This window comes from Scleropages formosus, chromosome 17 (assembly GCF_900964775.1).
Source record: "Scleropages formosus chromosome 17, fSclFor1.1, whole genome shotgun sequence".
Lineage (NCBI taxonomy): Eukaryota > Metazoa > Chordata > Actinopteri > Osteoglossiformes > Osteoglossidae > Scleropages > Scleropages formosus.
Genome location: NC_041822.1, coordinates 24,400,848 through 24,421,111, shown reverse-complemented (window position 1 = coordinate 24,421,111; position 20,264 = coordinate 24,400,848). Strand labels below are relative to the sequence as shown.

Below are 20,264 nucleotides of genomic sequence, written 5' to 3'. Positions count from 1 at the left end.
GAGACATATTACAGGCAAATAGCAGTCACCAGTTCACGTGAAACGCACGTCTTTGGATTGCGGCAGGAAACAAGAATCTGGAGCAAACTCACATTAAGACAAGGAGAACACGAGACGCGTTCGAACCCCCGCCCAGTCGAGGAATCCAGGAGGAATTAGAAGTAAAAACACAGTTCCGTCTGCTTTGCTTCTCTGATGCGTCTTTCCGTGTGTCTTCCAAATGATAGTGAAATGTACAACATCTTTGAGATGTTGCTTTTGGATCTGAAGGTCACAGGTTCGAATCTCACCTTCTGCTGTAGTGCTCCTGAGCGGAGCGGGGTACGTACTGTAAATTACTCTCATGAGATTACCCTGCTGTATAAATGGGTAAATAATTATTGGTAGTTTAATATTCTACTAAATGAACAAGTGTCATATGGACTCACACACAGTGTGCCTGTTGGCTCCACAACACACTCAACCCTGAGGCCCTTCCACAATGACAATATGTAATCTGTATTGTTCAATAACTTGTCAGTTTGCTGCGAATATTCCGGTTGTGTAAACCCACTTAAGTTCAGCGTTTTAAGCCGAACACCATCTGTCGCTTCTCCAGAGAGGAGCGTGTGCGTTGCGTCGAGACTGATTGTTCCCGTACAAGGAGCACAATGTACGAGTCACGACCCCTACCCCCCCTCCCCTCTCCCCCCACCACGCGAGGGCTGAAAATACGGGAAGGGAATGCGGAGCGGATCCCTCGGGACGCGGCCGCAAAGCAGGGGAAGCGCACGAGAGGAAGCGGGCAGCGACCCCCAGCAGTGCGGCTCATCGCAAACTGACTGAACGTGTAGTTGAGGAGCTCAAACAGAAAGAAACTGTGAACGGGACTGGATCGAAACCACTTCCCTCGACCCACGTTATGTCCGTCATGCAATAGGGGCTTCACTGGGGCTCGTGAAGAGCCTCTAAGGGTCACTGTGCCGAGGTCAGCGTGGTCTGAGCGTGGTCTTCACTCCGAGGACAACTCCGCACAAGGCCTTTATTAAGGCCAATTAAAGTTCTTTTTTGGCTGTGGAATGAAAGTGACTCGTCATCATGAGGCTTCATAACTCCTGTGCTGTGTATAAACCCCCTCCCTTTGCTAAAAAAGTAAATGTACTGTTTTTTGATGGGAAAGGAGCTGGTGTGTGTATGTGGGGAATTTAAGAAAAACACCAACAGCTTGTAACCGGAGACCAGAGGAATGTGAGGGGAGGGTTCGAGAAGCCCGTCTGTCTTGTCTCTAAAAGCGGTGACTGCTGATCTGGAGCGAAATTTAAAGTACTTGAATTTTCTCATCTCTTTCTCGTCTCCGCTGTAAAAGCTGATGGGATTTGCTCTGGTTCACATGATGGGGATTTGGTGGTGTGTGTGTGTGTGTGTGTGTGTGTGTGTGTGTGTGTGTGTGCAGGTTCCCAGGGAGCAGCGAGCCTTTGCCTCTGGATGAATGTTAATTAGGAGATGGAAGGATTCGCAGGAAGAGCATGGCATCTCATTATTTTACTCTGTTTGTACCAAAATTAGCCGGCACCCAGGCGAGATTTTGGGGAACACTTCGGAGTTTCCTTTTCCCTCTCTGTCTCACACACACACACACACACACACACACACACACACACACACACACACACACTTCTTGCGTCTCCACCTGTGAGGCACCAATTAAGACTTTTTTTTCCATTTAGTAACGGTACAAATGGACGTGGTATTTCGTAATGAGTGTGCGGCGATTCGGAGGGATGTAATGGATGTAAAATGAGCTTTAATGCATTTCGGTAAAACGGATATGAGCTCCCGTGAGCTGAGTCAGTGTGTATCTCCCATTCCCCATCCTGTGGCGGAGGAGAATACGCACTGGGCGCTCTGAAGGGAGTATGAGAATGCAAGAATATTGCGGGAGTTTGGACTGTAAACAGGATGTCCTGCTAAATAAGAGCGACACCACAATGCCAGCATCTATTATATCTGTCAACATGAGGTATATACTGTACATAAGAAACTGTGCTGGCTGACAGTTGTTCTGAAAACAAAGGAATCTATGCTTTGTTCTCAGCAGGGGATCTTCAAGGGCATCTGTGATATTTCACGCTAAATCTAAACTCGCAAAGGCTGCCGGAGCCTCGGATGCTCGCTGACTTCGGTAATAGTGGAGTTACGGGCTACGGACAAGTTATGAGACTTTAACGGGAAGCGTTTGCACTAAACAAAAGATAAGCAGCATCAAATAAAAAAGTAAGAAGTGTTAGCTTCGAGCCATCATACTTTGGGCATGTCACGAGAAGACTGGATTCACTCAAAAAACTGGTAATGTAGCAGGTGTGGCCAGTTGTGGGGCCGAGGCGAACCCAGGGCAGAACCCAGGCATGAGACAGCATGGCATTTCAGTCAAAAATGGGCTTTTATTCTAAACCAGAAAGAACCAAGATAGGTCCTTCCGAACAAATGGCGGCAACAACACCATTGACCCAAAACCCAATCTTCTCTAGGGCCACCCTTCCAGACAGTCCTTCACCCAATATATCTCCCAAAGTCTTCAGGCCAGCTGCTTTAATAATCCGTCTTATGGCCCTTAAGTGGGAGCAGCTGGTCTGCATCATTCATTTAGTGCAGGGGAGGCTCCTTGGGAGTTGTCCACCTCAATGGTCCCTCCCGTCCAGGGTTGGACGCCTACCGGGTCACACAGGAAAAAGAAGAAGAGGATGAACACCAACTGGAGGGATGGATTCAGTCACGGTGACAATGGATTGGATACGAACAGTAATGAACATGGCGTACTTCAGCATTGAGGACACGAGTGGTGGGCAGAACTTCCTGGAGGAACACTGAGTCAACGGCATTCAACTACAGCAACGGTTCTTGCGGTGCTTTATTTTTTCTTGAAAATTCTATGCGGGCAATTTGTCTCAAGTAATTATGGTACATGGGCAAGTTGAGTTTGGCAGCTAGGAGGCAATCATGATAGTATGACTTGAGTATTTGGGGCATGAAGAAAAGTTAAGAGTCTCTCGTCTCCTCTAAACCAGGATAACAGATTCCTCACTCATTTCTCACTGTAAGTTATAAAGTTAGAAGTTCCTAGTCGAGGCCATAGTGACATCAAGCCTGGACCACTGGAAACTTCTTGCCTTGTCTTTCAGCCTCATCCCACCAAAGGTGCAAAACACCACCCTGTAAGTTATGTCAAAGAGCTCCCAGGTATGTCACCTCCTCCTCTCTCTTACTGGCTTCCTGCAGCTGCTTGTATCAAGTTCAACACCCTGGGCATGGGGTTCAGGATGGTCAAAGGATCTTTAGTCCAGTACCTGCAGGACCTGATCACTCACTGCACCAGTACCAGTACGTGTACAGCAGTCCCCCACTTCTGGATACTTGGTCGTTGCATTCGCAAAGGGTCCAAAATCAAAATTCCTCAGTTGGAATGAGCTCCCCGTGTCCCTCAGAACTGCTGAATCCCTCCTCCCACGTTCAAGAAGGTTCTCAAACCCATCTCTTTGAGAGCCACTTTTCTCTCCTGGACTCCTGACAGCTCCATAAATGAGTCCAACACCATCTGCTACGATTATCTATGTATTTTGCTATTTGAATGTCACTTCTGTAGGAGCTACTGGAGGGACGTGAACCAGCAACATGGTGGTGTCAGACACACAAGCGGTGTCCATAATCTCGTATATGTGTCTAAAGCTCCTTGTGTGTTGTCGATGCACTTTTGTTTACTCCAAGTTGTACTTTCCTTTAGGAAAGGGGTCTGCTAAATGAATATGTCTGAATGAAATGTAAATGTAGCAAGATTTCAGAGAGCACTGAGACCGGGGTGAATATATTGACTGCTTTCGGATGTTCTCGTGTTTGTTTACACTCGCAGGCTACGCTCTGACACATGTGCCCAGATGTGCACGATGAGCGGGTGTCTGAGCCGACAGCTATCCATCCAGGCGACTGAGCCACTGGCGGAAATAAACAGTAGTATATGTAAAATATATTCACATACACAGCATAATATCCTCGCTAGTGTCCAGTAAACAAGTGGAGGCAACAAACTGCTGCTGCCGTTTCCTTATTAGACGCTTTCCAACATCAAACGCATATGAAATCTGTCTGTTGTAATTTGCTCCTTGCGACCAAATTGCTTTTTTTTCCTGCAGCAGTCTGGAAAATGTGGGCATTTTTTCTTGTGTTTTCTTGTAAGTTTGGCCTCCGGAGCCTAATGCATCTAAGAGGCCTGCGTGGGTCCCTTCCAACAGCAGGGTAATTAGTCCATTTGTCAAAAAGGACTGTTAATTTCTTCCTGCTGCCTTCGGACTGTGCAAAGGCTCACCTTCAAAGCTCACGGCAAATCAGCTTGTATGTTTTTTTTTTTTTTTAAATTATGATTGCTTTCAAAATTACCAGTTGGCTTGGCCCAAGCTGGTCATTGTGTTTTGCAGTCAGGATGCGTCCAATGTCGTGGTTCAGCGGGAGGTGGAGCTTCCAACACGCATGCCTCTCGCTCTTCCTCGATGTGTCCGACGGGAGGTCGTCTGTTTGAATCCATTTCGTGTGAAAACCTGGTCTGTCCTGTACAGTCGTGTGGCGGAGCTGCAGGTAACCCAGGTTGGCTGTGCCGAGCATCGGGGTGCGAGAGGCACCGTGACCTGTCCTTCACCTTTTGGGTTATGCTGCTCAAGGGAGGGAAGACCAGCCAGGAGAGACTGCGAACACCTGGGTGTCCCAGTGTGACTCAAGGGTCCAATAGGATTAGACATTTCTCGTCATGAATATTCACCCGATTCAGCATTTGAATATTAAAGGCGGTTGAGGTCTGCACACAGAAGGAAAGATTAATTGTGGTCAAATAAGGGAAATTAGAACCATTCCTGCAATATCTTGCTAGGAAGGTTTTGTAGTTTGCCATATGGCTTTTGGGGTAAGGTTTCACTTGTGTTTGTGCCTCTGAATGCAATGACACACTCACAGGGAAAAAGACAGGATATTATTAGATAAAATGATGCCAGTAAGGATTAAAAATGACAGTTTAATAAAAACTAGAATTACTTTTTCAGTACGGTGTGCTGCTGGTCTATGGTAACCCAACAGCTGTAACTAAGGGGGATGTGGAGGGTATCTATTGCCAAACTGAGGCACCCATCTGTTTTCACGTACAAATGCATATGTAAATTTGTACGTATATTTATTTTGTGTTCAACATGTCCCTCGTTGCCAGCTGTGTTCTGCTCTGTGTTCCAATACACTTGCAGACACCGCTATTGGGAACTGTCAGTCAGAGAAGCTGGGTTGATACTGGTTCTTCTAGAATGTCCTGCCCATGGTCCTACCACACCAGTTTGCTATCCTTGTTAAGTTCAAGCTGACTCCTACTGAACACCGACGGACTTCCTCCAGAACGTTCTGTCCTCACTGTTGAAAGGGCTGTGTCAAATGTCATTGTGATGGAGACTATCCATGGGGTTGTTGCTCGGCCTCTTCTTTCTCCTCCAGCTTTTCCACCTATCACCATCTTTTCAGGAGAATCCAGTCTTCGCATGACACGTCCAAGGTATGACAACCTCGCTCTCACCATTTGTGCTCCCAGTGAGAGTTCAGATTTGATTTGATCCACCATCCATCTGTTTGTTTTCCCTCACTGCCCATGGTGTCCAAAAAAACCTTCGAGCAGCACGGGTCACACAGTGGCTTAATGCCAGGGAATTGATGTGCTCTGGGGTTGGAGGAGTTGAACCAGTAACCAAACAGTCTTAGAAACAATCTACAACTATGGACATTTAGTTTACCTTTAATGAGGAGACATTTCTACTGTTCACAACCTGGGTCCCCTGCGGGATGAGAACATGACTGACATCACCGAAGGAAACGTTGGTTCACAAAGCTGCTCCAGGCTGCATGTAGATAATCTGGAATCTGCCTGCTTCCATAACTGCAAGATGCTACACAGCTTTCCTCACAGGCTGTGAATGCCAATACAAGTGCTACCTGCTACTTTTCGCCATCACGAACAAAATGCTGCTTTCTTATTGTGATATTATTTTAGAGGACAGAACACAGTACAGTATCATAGTAAAGGTCTCCAATCAGAGCTTTTGCCTGATTTAAAAATTCAATTTGCCACAAGTTTTGATCTTATCGCCCGCTTCCCTGCTCCCAAAGCGCCAACCGCTGAACCAACTGACCATACCTTTCACTCCTGATCATACCGCTAAACATGAAGTACTGCCAGCAAAAAGCTGGATGTGGAAACACAGGTGGCTCTTGTTCCCCAGAGGAATTTTGGAAAAGAGAAAGGCAAAATTTATATCTGAAAATAAATTGGAAAAGTTTGTAATCCAAGTCTGTAAGACAAGGAGCCAGTGTGTTTCATATCCTTAAATTTCCATATTTTTAGGAGTTTGCTTGTGTAAATCCTCTTACTCATTCACTGAGGTCTGTAACATCTGGACATAAAACAAACACAAGTGTGTTTTACAGACACTCGCATGAAGCACAATGATCCCAAGCATAGAATAAGTACAACTATACAGTACTAACCAGGAATTAAAGTGCACGAGAGGTATGATGGGCATGGAACAAGACACATACGGTGCCATAGAATAAGTGAAACAGTGTTAAGTGAACAGAGCTGACACAAAGACACAGGGTGATACACAGTACCTGGACAGGGTCATAATAGACTAGTAAAGACAGAACAGAGGCTCAGGGACTGGCCCACAAACACAAGCTTCAAATCAGCAACCAATAGTCACTGATGGAAAAGCCACAAATGAGTGATATGATTTCAACCCCTTTATAGGGCTGCAAACTGATGAGGTTAATTGACAGTAGGTGCGCTGGCTTAATTATATGGATTTCAGGTGGACCTCGGGCTGCGACAAGATCGTTCACATCCTGAGATATAGAGCTTGATCGTTGGTATGGAAAGGTTCATTATCTGTTTTTCCTTGCTTAGTTCCATGTTCCAGATTTTTGGATTATGTCTGCTATGCAGTTTAATAAACACCTGAAGAAAAAAACTATTAAAATTGTTTTGTATCTGTTTTTTTTTTTTTTTTTTTTTTTTTTTTTTTTGCTCCTGTAATATGCAGATGAGGGTTCATATTCTAATAGGGAAAAGGTAAAAGCTTTTTACAGAATTATGCTGCTCGGAACAACCAATGATAACCAGTGGTAAACGTGATGAACGTGACATGAAGATAAAAATACCTTTTTACTGTTTATGTAAAGGCTTTGTGGGATAGGATTGACCTGTTTCACAGAAGTTATCCAGGGGTGAAACATAACTGTGGGGTTCCTCCGGGCAGGAACATGGTCAAGAAGTCAGTCGTCGCCAGTCTGGTGGTTCTGCTGGTGGCTGCGGTTTGCATCTTCTTGAGCTCTTTCTTCTGGGGCGGCACCAAGGAACAAACTGCCTCCCTCCCATCGGACAACTTCTACCCCAAGGCTGCCGTGGCTACGGATGCGGGGAGGTGCTCCGAGATCGGAAGGTAAGGGGTTCGGCAACCGCGGGAAGGGGTACCCCCCGGGTGACTCGGCAGTGTCCTGCGGTACACACTCGAGCAGAAACGCAAATGTCATGCGGATGTTGGCACCATCGCCTTAGATCTCAAACTTCAAAGCAGGTGGTAGGGAGTGAACTCGTGTTTACTCCAGCACGGAGTGGTCCCCAGGGTTTTATCCCGTCCATGAACGCTGAGGAGCTTTTTAAAGCCTTTTCCAGGTAAATTAAAACTGTGCCACAGGCAAGACACACATGGGAATCAGATGAATTTTAATTATTTCTGAGTCTTGGAAGCAGAATATAATTTCCTTGGGAGGGAAAAAAAAAACACTTTATTTAAATCATAGACTTTCACTATAGGTTGTGTGGCATTTTGGGAAATAAATCTTTTCTGCTTAATGTAAGTTTAATTATAATTTATGTAACTGAAAGTCGGGGGGTACGGTGGCGCAGCGGGTTTGACTGGGTTCTGTTCTCTGGTGGGTCTGGGGTTCGAGTCCCACTTGGGGTGCCTTGTGACGGACTGGCATCCCGTCCTGGGTGTGTCCCCTCCCCCTCCGGCCTTACGCCCTGTGTTGCCAGGTTAGGCTCTGGCTCCCCAGGACCTGGCCTGGGACAAGTGGTTTCAGATGGTGTGTGTGTGTGTGTGTGTGTGTGTGTGTGTGTGTGTGTGTGTGTGTGTGTGTGTGTGTGTGTATGTATGTATGTAATTGAAAGTCAGCTAAGAATGCTGTAGTGGGGCAGTAGTGGAATTCATAGTGCATTACACACGATTGCTTAAACCCGTTACAGCCAAACTTTTTCAGCATGACTCCTTTATAACTTTATAAATTGGCATGAAGTGCAGCGTGGCTCAGAAAATGATAGCAGATGGAGTTAGCGAGTGGCCAAGCATGCCGTTTGTCACACCTCGGTGGTTTGCCAAAGCACAGACCACATCCCCAGCTGGGCCTGACGCTGTAGTGAGTAGAGCAGTGGACTGCCGCTTTCATGCACAATGGGAGTTGAAAGACCTCTCTCCCTTTACATTTCTCCAGCATCAAACAACGCAGAAGCCACAAAAAGTGCTATTGAAAGATGAGTCGAGCACAGTCTTTGCTGTTTTGGATTAACTTCCAAGCAACCCAACTGAACCCAATAAAAGCACTAACACCCAGCCGGTGTTCCTGGGCTGCGCACTCAGACATGGCACTGAACCTGGTTCAGTGTGTGCGTAGTTTGCGTGTTCTTTCCGAGTTTTGTGGGTTTCCTCCAGATGCTCTCATTTCCTCCCACATCCCACAGACATGTTTCAAGTAAACTGGGCACTCTAAATTACCTGTGTGTGTGTGTGTGTTTGGTCTGCTGTGGAAATGGATGAATGATTGTAGGAAGCGTAAAGAAATCTATCCAACATTGTAAAACCAAAAGGTGGTGTAGCGTATTAGCTAACGCTGCTACCTCTGGTCTACGGCTGTCCTCATAAAAATTTGAATAAAAAGCATTTTGGTAAACACAAATGGCTAATTAACCTACATTAATCAACACCATGACATAAGACATTTGCAAATAAATCGATAACATAGGTATTAAAATGTAGATCACAAAAAGGTAATTTGTGGCACCGGCCCGATCTATAGTATAGATATAGTAGATATGAGAGTAGATATATACCATATTAGATATATGAGCCATTGCCTTGCAACTGATGGACTTGGTCTTAAACCCAAGTGCTGCCGTAGTACCTTGAAAATGTACTTACGATACAGTGAAAACGACCGTGAAGTGCAAATGGTTATATTAACCTTACCCTGAAAGCCGCTTTGCAGAAAAGTGTCAGCTAAATGAACTAATAATAATAATAAGCAACTTTAAGAATTATCAGCAAAAATACAGCAAGAAACTACAGAAACCATAGATGTGTCTGCAGGCATAGAGCTCGCTTAGGAAGTGATTTCCAGGTCGAAACGCAATGAATTAGTAATGAAGTAAAAGGTGGAGAAGCTCAGATGGAACAAGGCCTGGACAGCAGGGTACAGGACGTGTGGTGTTCGCCAGGGTTCATCAGCACACGAAGGTGTTGGCAGCTTCTTCAGCTGCGCGACTCTCTTCTCCAGAGACGTGCTGAAGAGGAACGGCACAGCGGTGGACGCCTCTATCGCCGCCCTGCTCTGCGTGGGGCTCATGAACGCCCACAGCATGGGTATTGGGGGAGGCCTCTTCTTCACCATCTACAACGCCACCACCGGTACGTTCCCTGCCAAGACGTTCGCGGCGATTTCATTTATGTGGCCTTTCTGCGCACCCGGTAGGGGCATAAAGCAGCAGGCAGCGCTATGTTGTAGAAAAATATCAAGATTAATGATATACATGCAGATTTGTTTTGCTTTGGATAACAGATTTTGTAGAGGAAACAGTCATTCCCTGCCTTTTTCCCTCAGGGAAGGTAGAGACGATCGATGCCAGGGAGACGGCACCCCTCAACGCCACCGAGGACATGTTTGGCAACAACACCCAGTTGTCCCGGAAAGGTACCGCTACAGGGCTTGTGGAATGCTGGGTGAACCCTGACGAAGCGACCGCTCGACCTTGCCTTAAAGTCAACGTAGCGTATGACGCGTACGGTGAAAACCCACGATGTCCAAGAGACCAGGAGAGGTGGAGGGTCACAGTGTGAACTGGTCCAATGACCGCGGGAAGGCGGTGTACCCCTGTAGTCCTTCACCACACCTTGAGCAAGCAGTCAGTTTACTTGGTCTTAATCCACTTCCTTTGTCTTCTCGCACTTCACCACGATAATTTGTCCCTAAAAAACCCTTCGTAAGGTGACTTTCATAAATCCAAGACGTAATCCCCATGTGTTTTGACGGTAAACATTTTTGGCTATTCCTGACCTCCAGAGCTGACCCAGATTTATACTAAAATAACATTAAATCACTAATTGAAATTGACACAATTACTTTAATGGTTTGAACTGGTTTTTATAGCGCAGCATAAAAAGGCCGTTTCCCTCATTAATTACTCACACTGTACGGGTGTCTGCTTCTGCTCCGTTGTAGTTATGACGTACCGCTCGCTAATAAACGCTCAAAAACAGAACACGCATACACGTATGACACTCAGCGTTAATGTATTAATTGAATCTTGAAATGGAAAAACAAACAAACAAACGTTACGAACGGATGATTATAAAATAATCCCCAAAATTGCAAACAAGAGCGAACTGGAGGTTGAGAGCCTAACTCAGCAGGATCCAAGCTGTAACAGACTATAACTAAGACCACATGGTGGTTCCTCTCTCACACCACTCAGGTGTTGGGAGGTGTGAGAAATCCAAATTCGGTCGTCATAAACGTGCAGAAATGTTTCATAAGCCCAGGTAAGGGTATTAAATGGAAAAAAAAAAAAAAAATCACATTCCTGTAACCTGAATGGATGGATCTCGGAGTATGACTGTACTTTTAGGCATAACGCACTGGGTCTGTCAGTAGATCTCTTCACCTGAACCCAACAAAAGCTGAGAATGTGGGTTTGAACCCCAGTTAGGGCACGTGGGACCCGGGTGACAGCAGTTGCTCATTCGCAGGGGGCCTGTCCATCGCCATCCCCGGGGAGATTCGCGGCTACGAGATGGCGCACCGACGGCACGGCCGGCTCGCCTGGCGAGAGCTGTTCGAACCCAGCATCGAGCTGGCTCGCCACGGCTTCCCCGTAGGCAAAGCGCTGGCCAGCGCCATCGCCAAGAACAAGGAGTCCATCCAGGGAGATGTGGCGTTGCGGTAAGGTCTGCACCGCAGCCGTCTGAAGACCTCTCTCATATCTTCGTAGGCCTAGCTGCGCGAAGCGGTCAGTAGCACGATGGTTACGGACCTTGACTCATCATCATCGAGGCTCCGAGTTCAAATCCCTGGGACTCTGCAGATAAACCTTGGAGAAAGCTTTTAACCCTAAGTGAGCCAGTGGAATATTAACTTTGACTGAGCCAGCTGTATGAACGAGTAAAATGCTGAGCTATGTTAGCTGTTCTGGTTAGAAGCATCTAGTCAGCCGGTGGTATGGAGCTGTGGTTTTGCGCTCAGACATTATATGTTCATCTTTGTTCCGGGGAGCCTCCTAATTAATTATCACTTGTGGATTAAATACTGGTCTTAGCTGACCTTCATCTCTGAATAACCTTTTAAATCTTTTTTCAATTAATCTAAATGGTATAAATCATATTTGTCCCTTGAATAATAATTAGGAGCCGAGCATAATTATGATCAATGAAATATTTAACTCGCAACATTGCTTGTTAGTCCTTAAACGATTACGTCTGCGAATCGCCGAATAGCTCTAATTAAGTCGGATACTAATTTGTGCTTTTGCCTTAAGTGCTCAAATGAACCAAATGAAGTTCAGAAAGCACGTTTCATTTATTATTTGTACAAGCCCGTAACGCTCCTCTTAAAAGGCCTGAAATTTGTTCATTGTTTCATGCAGCATGTACATCATTATTGTGCTCAGCAACAAAATTATGAAACAATCATCACTTCTCCGCTGAGACTGCTGCTGTGCAAATGACTTGGTTTTTATGGACATTATGCTTCCGATACAAAGCAAAACAAAATCTGTGTTTTCCTGCTCCCCAGGCTCACAATCTGTGTTATTTGTAATAAACAAAACTGTTTTTGTGGAGGTCTCACCTTAGCCGTGAAGTGTGTATTTTGAAGGGGAACAAGGTAACTGTAGGTGAAGCCAGAGTTTATTTCATTCTTTTTCCCCTGACAAAAGCATAAAGTGCAAAGGTCCTTATGGCATTTTCTCTGTTCTTGTTTTTTTTTTCTTCTTCATTTCAGCGAAGTGTTTTGTGACTCACAGGGAAACATTCTGAAGGAAAACGATATTATTAAATTCCCCAGACTGGCTGAAACGTACCAGCGAATTGCGGAAGAGGGCCCCGACGTGTTTTACAACGGAACGATGGCTCAACGTATCGTCGAGGACATCCAGATGGCAGGTCATTCGTCGTCCTGATCCGTCACTGCGTGTCACGGATATAATTCAAGGTGCCATGCTGGTAATGAGAACAGGATCGAGACAGAAATACGGTAGTTTGTTTTTGGCTTCTGGAAACATTGAATAAATAACCCATTGCAGCTGTCCAAAGTAAGCTGAGCACCAGTGCAAGAAGGATGTGTTTAACAATGACAGTGGCACTAATGGGCACTAATGGACAGCAGGGTAACGCTGTGGTTAAGGACAATGGACCTCTGACTGAAAAGGATTCTCGGAAGGGACCCTGCTTTTGTACCCTTGAGTCATTGTCCTCAAATATCCAGATATAAAAAGTCACGTTTTCTATTAAATTGCTTTATTCGGTACGGTTCAGTTCTGTTTTTATAGTATACAGCATCCTTTGACATGACTGTAAATTCAAATTCAAAAGAGATATTTGCCCTGGCAATTTACATGAGCGATAAGCTTTGTGCCATTCTTTGAGCCTGGCTAGAGGTAGCGAATAAAAAGAAAATAGCGCTGTTCCGAGTGCTGAGCCTTGCAGAACTCCTTATTTAACTAGAGACACAGCGGTGCGGCGGTATCAGGAATTGACACACACAGAAAGCGATTGTCTATATAACAGCCAAAGCACTTAGACAGGACTCCAGCTTATCTAGGAAAAAAGTGTGATCTATGAGAGAATCGGAGGAAATTGTAAGATGTCAAAGAATTATTATGGCAGAATCCAGTATCAGTGGGCAGTGATAACTCCGGTCGAAAACCAGGCTGAATTAGCTCTAGTTTGTTGTATCTAAATAGCTTTCAGTATTTATTAACTGATGCCTTTATCTAAGACCACTTACACTGTTGGGTTTTGGTGCTGCTTAAAATGGTTCATTCATTTCAGCTAGCTGGGTGACTGTCTCAGTTTAGGGCAAGTATCTTTATCAAGGGTACTACTGCAGAAGGTGAGATTCAAACCTGAGTCCTGAGTGGTAGGCCACAGCTTCAACCGCTGTGCTATCGACTGGCCCACATAGCTAAATGTCTTGTGACCGAGGCGGGATCCAGAGGCAACGTCATTGCTCCACTGTGGTTGTGTCTTTGTTCTCCAGGTGGGATTGTGACCTTGGAGGACCTTTTGACTTACGAACCCTTGCTGAACGAAAACCCACTGCATCTACATGTGGGGGGGTACACCATCTATGTGCCCGATGCCCCCTCCAGTGGTCCGGTACTGGCGCTCATCCTCAACATCCTGGATGGTGCGTGAGCCTGTCGAATTTCCACTTTACACTACAATACTTCCTAGGAGCAGAACAGAAAAACCGCAATGGCAGAAAGGCTGATATTTTGCTGTAAGGAATCTAGGCTGGGGGGGCGTAGTGGCGCAGCGGCGCAGCGGGTTTGGCCAGGACCTGCTTGCTGGTGGGTCTGGGGTTTGAGTCCCGCTTGGGGTGCCTTGTGACGGACTGGCATCCCACCCTGAGTGCATCCCCTCCCTCTCCAGCCTTGCGCCCTGCATTGCCGGATTTGGCTTCGGTTCGCTGCAACCCTGCTTGGGAGAAGCTGTTTTAATCAGTGTGCGTGTGTGAATGTAGGATGCAGAGAGTGGTTCCTACATGCAGACTCATTTACAGGTTCTTCTGGTGGTCCTACACATGAGAATTTCAAAACTGGATATCTGTTAAATGTCACATGTAGCACTCACTTGGCTGTGCCAATACGAGCTGCCTCTACCTGATGGGTTCACCGAGTGACACACCTGGCCACATTGGAAAACATCTAAAATGTGCAGATGTGATGGGAATCTTCACTAATCAGGGTTCCTTTCAAATAATTGACAGCAGCTCCCACGTATCGCCTTCCTGTCTTCAGGCTACAACTTCTCGGGCCTCAGCGTTTCCACGTCGGAGAGCAGGACCCTCACGTACCACCGAATCGTGGAAGCCTTCCGCTTCGCCTTCGCAAAGAGGAGCCGACTGGGGGACCCCCGCTATCTCAACATCACCGATGTGAGCTTGTGGAGCGGGCCTCTGGCTGAGGAGGAGGTCTCGTGTGGCTGTTGTGTTTGGGTCTCCTGTTTGTCCCGTGTGACATCATCAAGTTCCTGCAACCATGGTTCTCATGCAGCAGTCTGTTGCCAGAGTTTAGATTTGTGAGTCACTTGCCATAACGTTGGGTCGTATAGGAAAAGCAGCATCCCGTTCCTCGTTCCTTTGTTCCCCAGCTCCTCCACAACATGACATCTGATTACTTTGCTGACGGGATCCGGAGCAAAATCACGGATGACACCACCCACCCGGACAGCTACTACGAGCCAGAGTACTTTGTGCCCGACAGCCAGGGGACAGCCCACCTCTCCATCATTGCAGAGGACGGGAGCGCAGTGGCAGCAACCAGCACCATCAACTTATAGTAAGGGCATCCAGGATTCCTTAACCGCACAGAGCTGCTGAAAGAGCTCAACAGTGCAGCGCTTTGGGGATGTTTGAATATGGGACAGAGGTGTTGTGGTGCTTAGAGCTCTCCCCCTGAACTCTAAGGCCCAAAGTTAGAATCCCACAACCTGTTGTAGTGCCCTGGATCAAGGGCCTTACCTTGAATTAAGACAGCAAAAATTACCCTGTTGTATAAATGGTAAATGAGGGTAAGTGGCTTAACATTGTAAGTCACTTTTAAGAAAGATGCCACATAAATAAAAGTAAATTTAAGTCTATTACACCGAATAAAATTTAATTGCTTGCATCAAATTTGCCAGTGGCTTGGACAGTGCAGTGTATGATACATATTTGGGTTGGTCTGGAAAACACACCTACCTCTGCCGTAAATGTGTTAGATGTTGTTCGGCGTCTCGGATATCTGACCTTTGTTCTCGGCCCTTCTGGGCTCCCCAGCTTTGGCTCCAAAGTGATCTCCCGTTCCACCGGCATCATCTTCAACGACGAGATGGACGACTTCAGCTCCCCTTACATCACGAACGGCTTTGGGATTCCACCCTCCCCGAACAACTTCATCCAGCCAGGTGTGCAGACCTGCTCCTGGACCTTGGTCCCAGCAAAACACAGAGCCAAAGGGAAGCGAACGCAGAGTGAGACAGGCACTTCCCTCTGGAATCGTTTCCGACCTGAAATAGTCGAGCCTGAACTAGTCCCACGTAGAATCGACAGACGCTTGCGTCTTGTATTTGTTCTAAGACGTGGAACCCTGAAATGTGGGCTCTTTCTCTTCCCAGGGAAGAGGCCCCTCTCCTCCATGTGCCCAACCATCATCTTTGACAAAGACAACAAAGTGAAAATGGTGGTGGGAGCTTCCGGAGGGACAAAGATCACGACGGCGACGGCCCTGGTGAGGGATGCGCACTTAAAGATCTGACGCTCTGCCCACACACTTCTCCACACGCCAACGCGCTGTTCCTGCCTACACACTGGCTGGCTTTCCTCTTCCACCGGCAGGTGATTCTCAATTCGTTGTTCTTTAACTACGACCTGAAAAAAGCCGTGTCGGAGCCCCGGGTCCACAACCAGCTGAACCCCAACAAGACTGTTGTGGAAGAGAAGTTCGAGAAGGTGAGTCCCTCCGAAAAGCCGCCCTGCCAGGACCTCCAGCGCGGTACGAGTCAGCCTCTGTGTGTGCCTTTGTGTGTCGACAGAGCGTGTTGGATGGCCTGGCTCAGAAGAATCACGTGACGGAGCTGCTGCGGACCCCAGGGGCGGTGGTTCAGGCCGTCATGCGCCAAGGGAACCGGCTCTGCGCCGAGTCGGACCCCCGAAAGGGTGGGTACCCAGCCGGGTACTGAGCACGGGACGATCGGGTGAGATCCCTCCCCCATCTTTCCCTCTCCGCTCCTCAGATGGCATCCGGAACAGAACCGGGACCACATCCTCTCTTGTCAACGACTACCCCCTGCGAGAGACCCCTCGCAGCCTCCTCGGCAAGAGTCGAACGTTCGCTCGCTCAAGCACCCCTCTGGGGTCAACCACTTGGTCTGTTTCAATACCTCCATCTCCTCCAACTGCGCACTGAAGCGGCGCTTACTGTCTGTCACGGGCGCTTTGTATTTTAACCTTGTGTTTGAGAGCAGCTGAGATTGCAGACCTACGAGTGGCGTTTTTTTTTTTTTTTTTTTTTTAAAACGAGTACCATGCGATCTCGAGCACCACGGACGCACGTCCTCTAGAAAGTATCTCGAAAGCATCGTCACATCAAGCATACCACCGGGCGTCCCCGACCTGCTCTCCATCCGGTTAGAGATGATGCGGATGCCCGACTTCAACAAGCGCAAAGTAAAGAAAAGCCGTGGCAGAACACTTTGTCAAGGATCTTCGAACGTTAAGGTGCTTTTGGCTTCATTTTTTCTTTTCCAAATAGAAGACGTATTGAAAGAAGAGAGGGGCCTGGGGGAAGCGTCCACATTCAGGGTCGTCCCACTGTATGGGACTGCGCATGCATGCAGTAGGTCATCTACGTGCCACTTCTCCCGGTACACACTCATAGCGTCTCCTGGGGTGTCTCGGGTCCAACCACGGGGCCTCCCGTTTGTCCACTGCATTTTTAGCGCAGTGTGTTTAGCATGGCTGGATAGCACAGGGCTCCGCACCTTCCTTCTCAGGGAGTACCGCTGCGATGAATGGGCATCATTTACAGGGATTTTTTTTTTTATTCTTCCTTTTTTTTCTAACCCTAAACCAAAGACAGGAGAGACTCTTATTTGGGAACCTGTGACACCCCCTTCAGCTCTAACTGAACTCCATCTCTGAACTCTAATCTTGAACCGTGAAAATTGCAGTTTGGGACGATTACAGGTTTTGGGCTGAGCTGTGGTTTTAAGGAACGAAGGAACCGTTTACACTGGCATTCTCCTCCCGTTTGTGTCCTCTTCTGGGAAAAAGCAATTTTTTTCTTAATTTTTTTAAAATAATTATTTTATGATGCTGTGTGAAAACAGACACACATGAAGTAGTTTGTTAATGTTTAATATCAAGTAAGACCGAAGAAGTAAATGTACATTATATTTTACAAGAAGGCACTTCGTGTATTTTTTTTTTTTTTTTTTTTAAACCATACATTGTTCTCCCGCCATGCTTGTTATTAAACATTTTTGAACAAATTGGTGTTATTTTAATTGGTTCTTCTTTTGTTGTTTCTAAAATCTCAGTTCACGTGAGATTTGGTGACTTGATATTAACATCACACAAAAGTTTCATACTGGAGTTCTTTCCAGAACTTTCCTGGCATTGCACAGTATTGTAATGTATCTTGTTTATTCCTCCATGGCCAAGGATACGTGTGACCTGTTGGTTTTGGTTCTGTTATGTAGAAGTCGGTGCTGTGTCCTGCTCTCTGGTTGCCTTCACCTTAGACACCAGCCGGAATGACTGACAGCTTCTCAAGAGGTTATTTTTTTAATATGTTAATTTTATGTTAATTTAATATGTTCCTTCTATTGCTCTCCGAAAAGCAATTAAATATTTTATACAGCGTTCTCATTACACTCAGTAATAATTCATGGGAGTAGAACGGAGCTGAGAAGCTTTGAGAGTACAGCTTATTTAAATATGAAGGACCCGTGTGTTTTAAAGGCCTCGGGACCCAGTTCCATTCCGCTCTCCACATGTTCGGCTTAAGCTGTTTGGCCTTTTTCGAGTTTATCGCACGTCCGCGGAAGTGATGCGGAGTAAAACGCCACTCCTTCTGTACCGAGGCGGAGCAGTTAACGCACAACACGTGCGAACACATCATCCCAGCATCCCGGAGTTGCCAGTGCTACAGCGGAACCCCTGTAATGGAATTTTCTCACGATCCCTTACGTTTTGAACGGTATCTTCATATTTCCGGTTGTGTCCAAGCTGATGATAGAATGTGATATAAATATTGATTAACATGGGTGTGAGTGTCAGAGAGCGTGTATGTTCCACTGACGTTTGGATGAGTGACCCAGTGTAAGCAGTGTATCTAGCAGTGTAAGTCACCACGGTGAATAAGGTGGGTGGGCTGATAGTAACACTATATAGAGTTCATTGAAAGTCTATTTGGAGAAAAGCATCTGTTAAATGAATATCATCACCTCATGGTAACTCCCTTATATTTCATCATTTAGCCAAGGCTTTCGTCCAAAGAAACTTCCCGCATTAACCGGCTTTCCGAATTGTACCACCCGATTATTTTTACGGTATCATTTTAGGGTAAGTCTCTCGGTCAGGGTACTGTAGCAGGAGGTGGGACTTGAACCCAGGACCTTTGTGCAGAGAATAGCAGTGCTAACTACTCTGCCACTTCCTGGTGCTGAGTTACACCTATTGCTCAGACCTGTGAGGCTACACCAATGTCCAGTGAGCTGAACGGCATATTGTTACAGGATGGAAACATAACTGTCAATAAAAGACGGGTTCTTCGCAGGACGAGTGGTCATAATTAAAAACAACAGAATTCCAGAGAACTCAGCAGGACAATGGCAACAATGGGCTAGATATGTCAACGCATCCGAAATGAAAATGTCCAGCATCCTAGGGGTTTATTCTTTGTATCTTCCCAACATCTGAAAACACGTAAAGGTTTAAGACCGAAAAGCCGACACACGCACAACACGCTTAAAAAAACACACACACGTGTCACTGTGGGCGGAAACTCGGCCCGCGCAGGGATTTGGCTTCGCTACAAATCACTTTCTAATCCTATTATTCTGCCTCGCAGAAAGTGTCAGCTGAACTCCGCGGCTCCCAGACAGCAGGAAATAGGCTCTTGATCTCAGCCGACTTCAACCGCACCAGAAGATGTGCCCCAGATTTGGCCGGGTCAGAACCTCACGGGCAGCAAACGCACTAATCCAGTGTCGTGTCATGATAAATATGTCTGTGTCCAGTGTACTTTACAGTGCGTTCTCATAGCAATATGGTCCAAAGATTGATTGTGGGGCTATAGTTGCATTAAAGGAGTGGTTACAGCCCTTGGATCCAAAGGTTGCAGGCTTGAATCCCATCATCTGCTACAGTACTCTTGAGTAAGGTACTCACCCTAAATGGCTCCACTAGAAATTATGCAGCTCTATTATTGTCAGTAGCTTAATACCGCAAGCCACTTTGGAGAAAAGCATCAGTTAAATAAATGTAATGTAAATAAAAGTAAGTTATTGCATCTTGACCAAGAGGTGAAAGGTCACTGTATGCAGGCGTCTCTTCTTTCAACAGAGCTTTGGCACTTTATATTCAGCGTACACTTATATCCAGAGATACTTACAACATTGAGCTACTTACAGAGAGCTGTTACTGTTTCATTTCAAGGTAAGTACCTGGATCCAGGGTACCATAGCAGGAGGTGGGATTTGTTTAGAGTGCAAAGTCATAATTTGCTTCAAGAAGGTTATCTTAGTGGATGAAGTTACTGTGATTTGCTCGGAACAAGGGTGTCAGCAAAATAATGGTTAATAATAACATGTTCATAACTCTAACAATGAAAACGAAACAATTGATGTTGAGCAGCGGGTGGCATCATGGTCAAAGCCTTCAGTTTGCAATCAAAGGATACAAGTTTCAAGTCCATCAATTGTGCAGTACCCTTAAGGTAGCATACTTACCCCTGAAGTAGCGCAGTAACAATTACCCTGCTGCATAAATGGGTAAATAAGTGTAAAAAGTTTAACATTGCACGTTCCTTTGGACAAAAACATCAGGCGCTTGAAAAAAGTGAAGTAAATGTAAATATTCATCTGTAGCCAATAGAGGCCATATGAGAGAGAGACACACATACTCATTCAGTAAATTTCTTAACAAATTCATTTATTCCTCGAGTCATAATTCACGAG

The 20,264-nt window shown here is 46.1% G+C and overlaps 1 protein-coding gene across 1 annotated transcript; it reads left to right on the top strand.

Moving 5' to 3' along the window:
• Nucleotides 1–7,314: 7,314 nt before the first annotated feature.
• ggt1a (gamma-glutamyltransferase 1a) lies at nucleotides 7,315–16,262 on the top strand. Its single transcript, XM_018731752.2, is given in 12 exon segments — nucleotides 7,315–7,493; nucleotides 9,604–9,734; nucleotides 9,928–10,017; nucleotides 11,073–11,265; nucleotides 12,322–12,482; nucleotides 13,579–13,728; nucleotides 14,342–14,478; nucleotides 14,694–14,881; nucleotides 15,361–15,488; nucleotides 15,699–15,817; nucleotides 15,820–16,032; nucleotides 16,116–16,262. Coding segments are annotated over 12 exon segments (1,836 nt in total).
• Nucleotides 16,263–20,264: the final 4,002 nt, after the last annotated feature.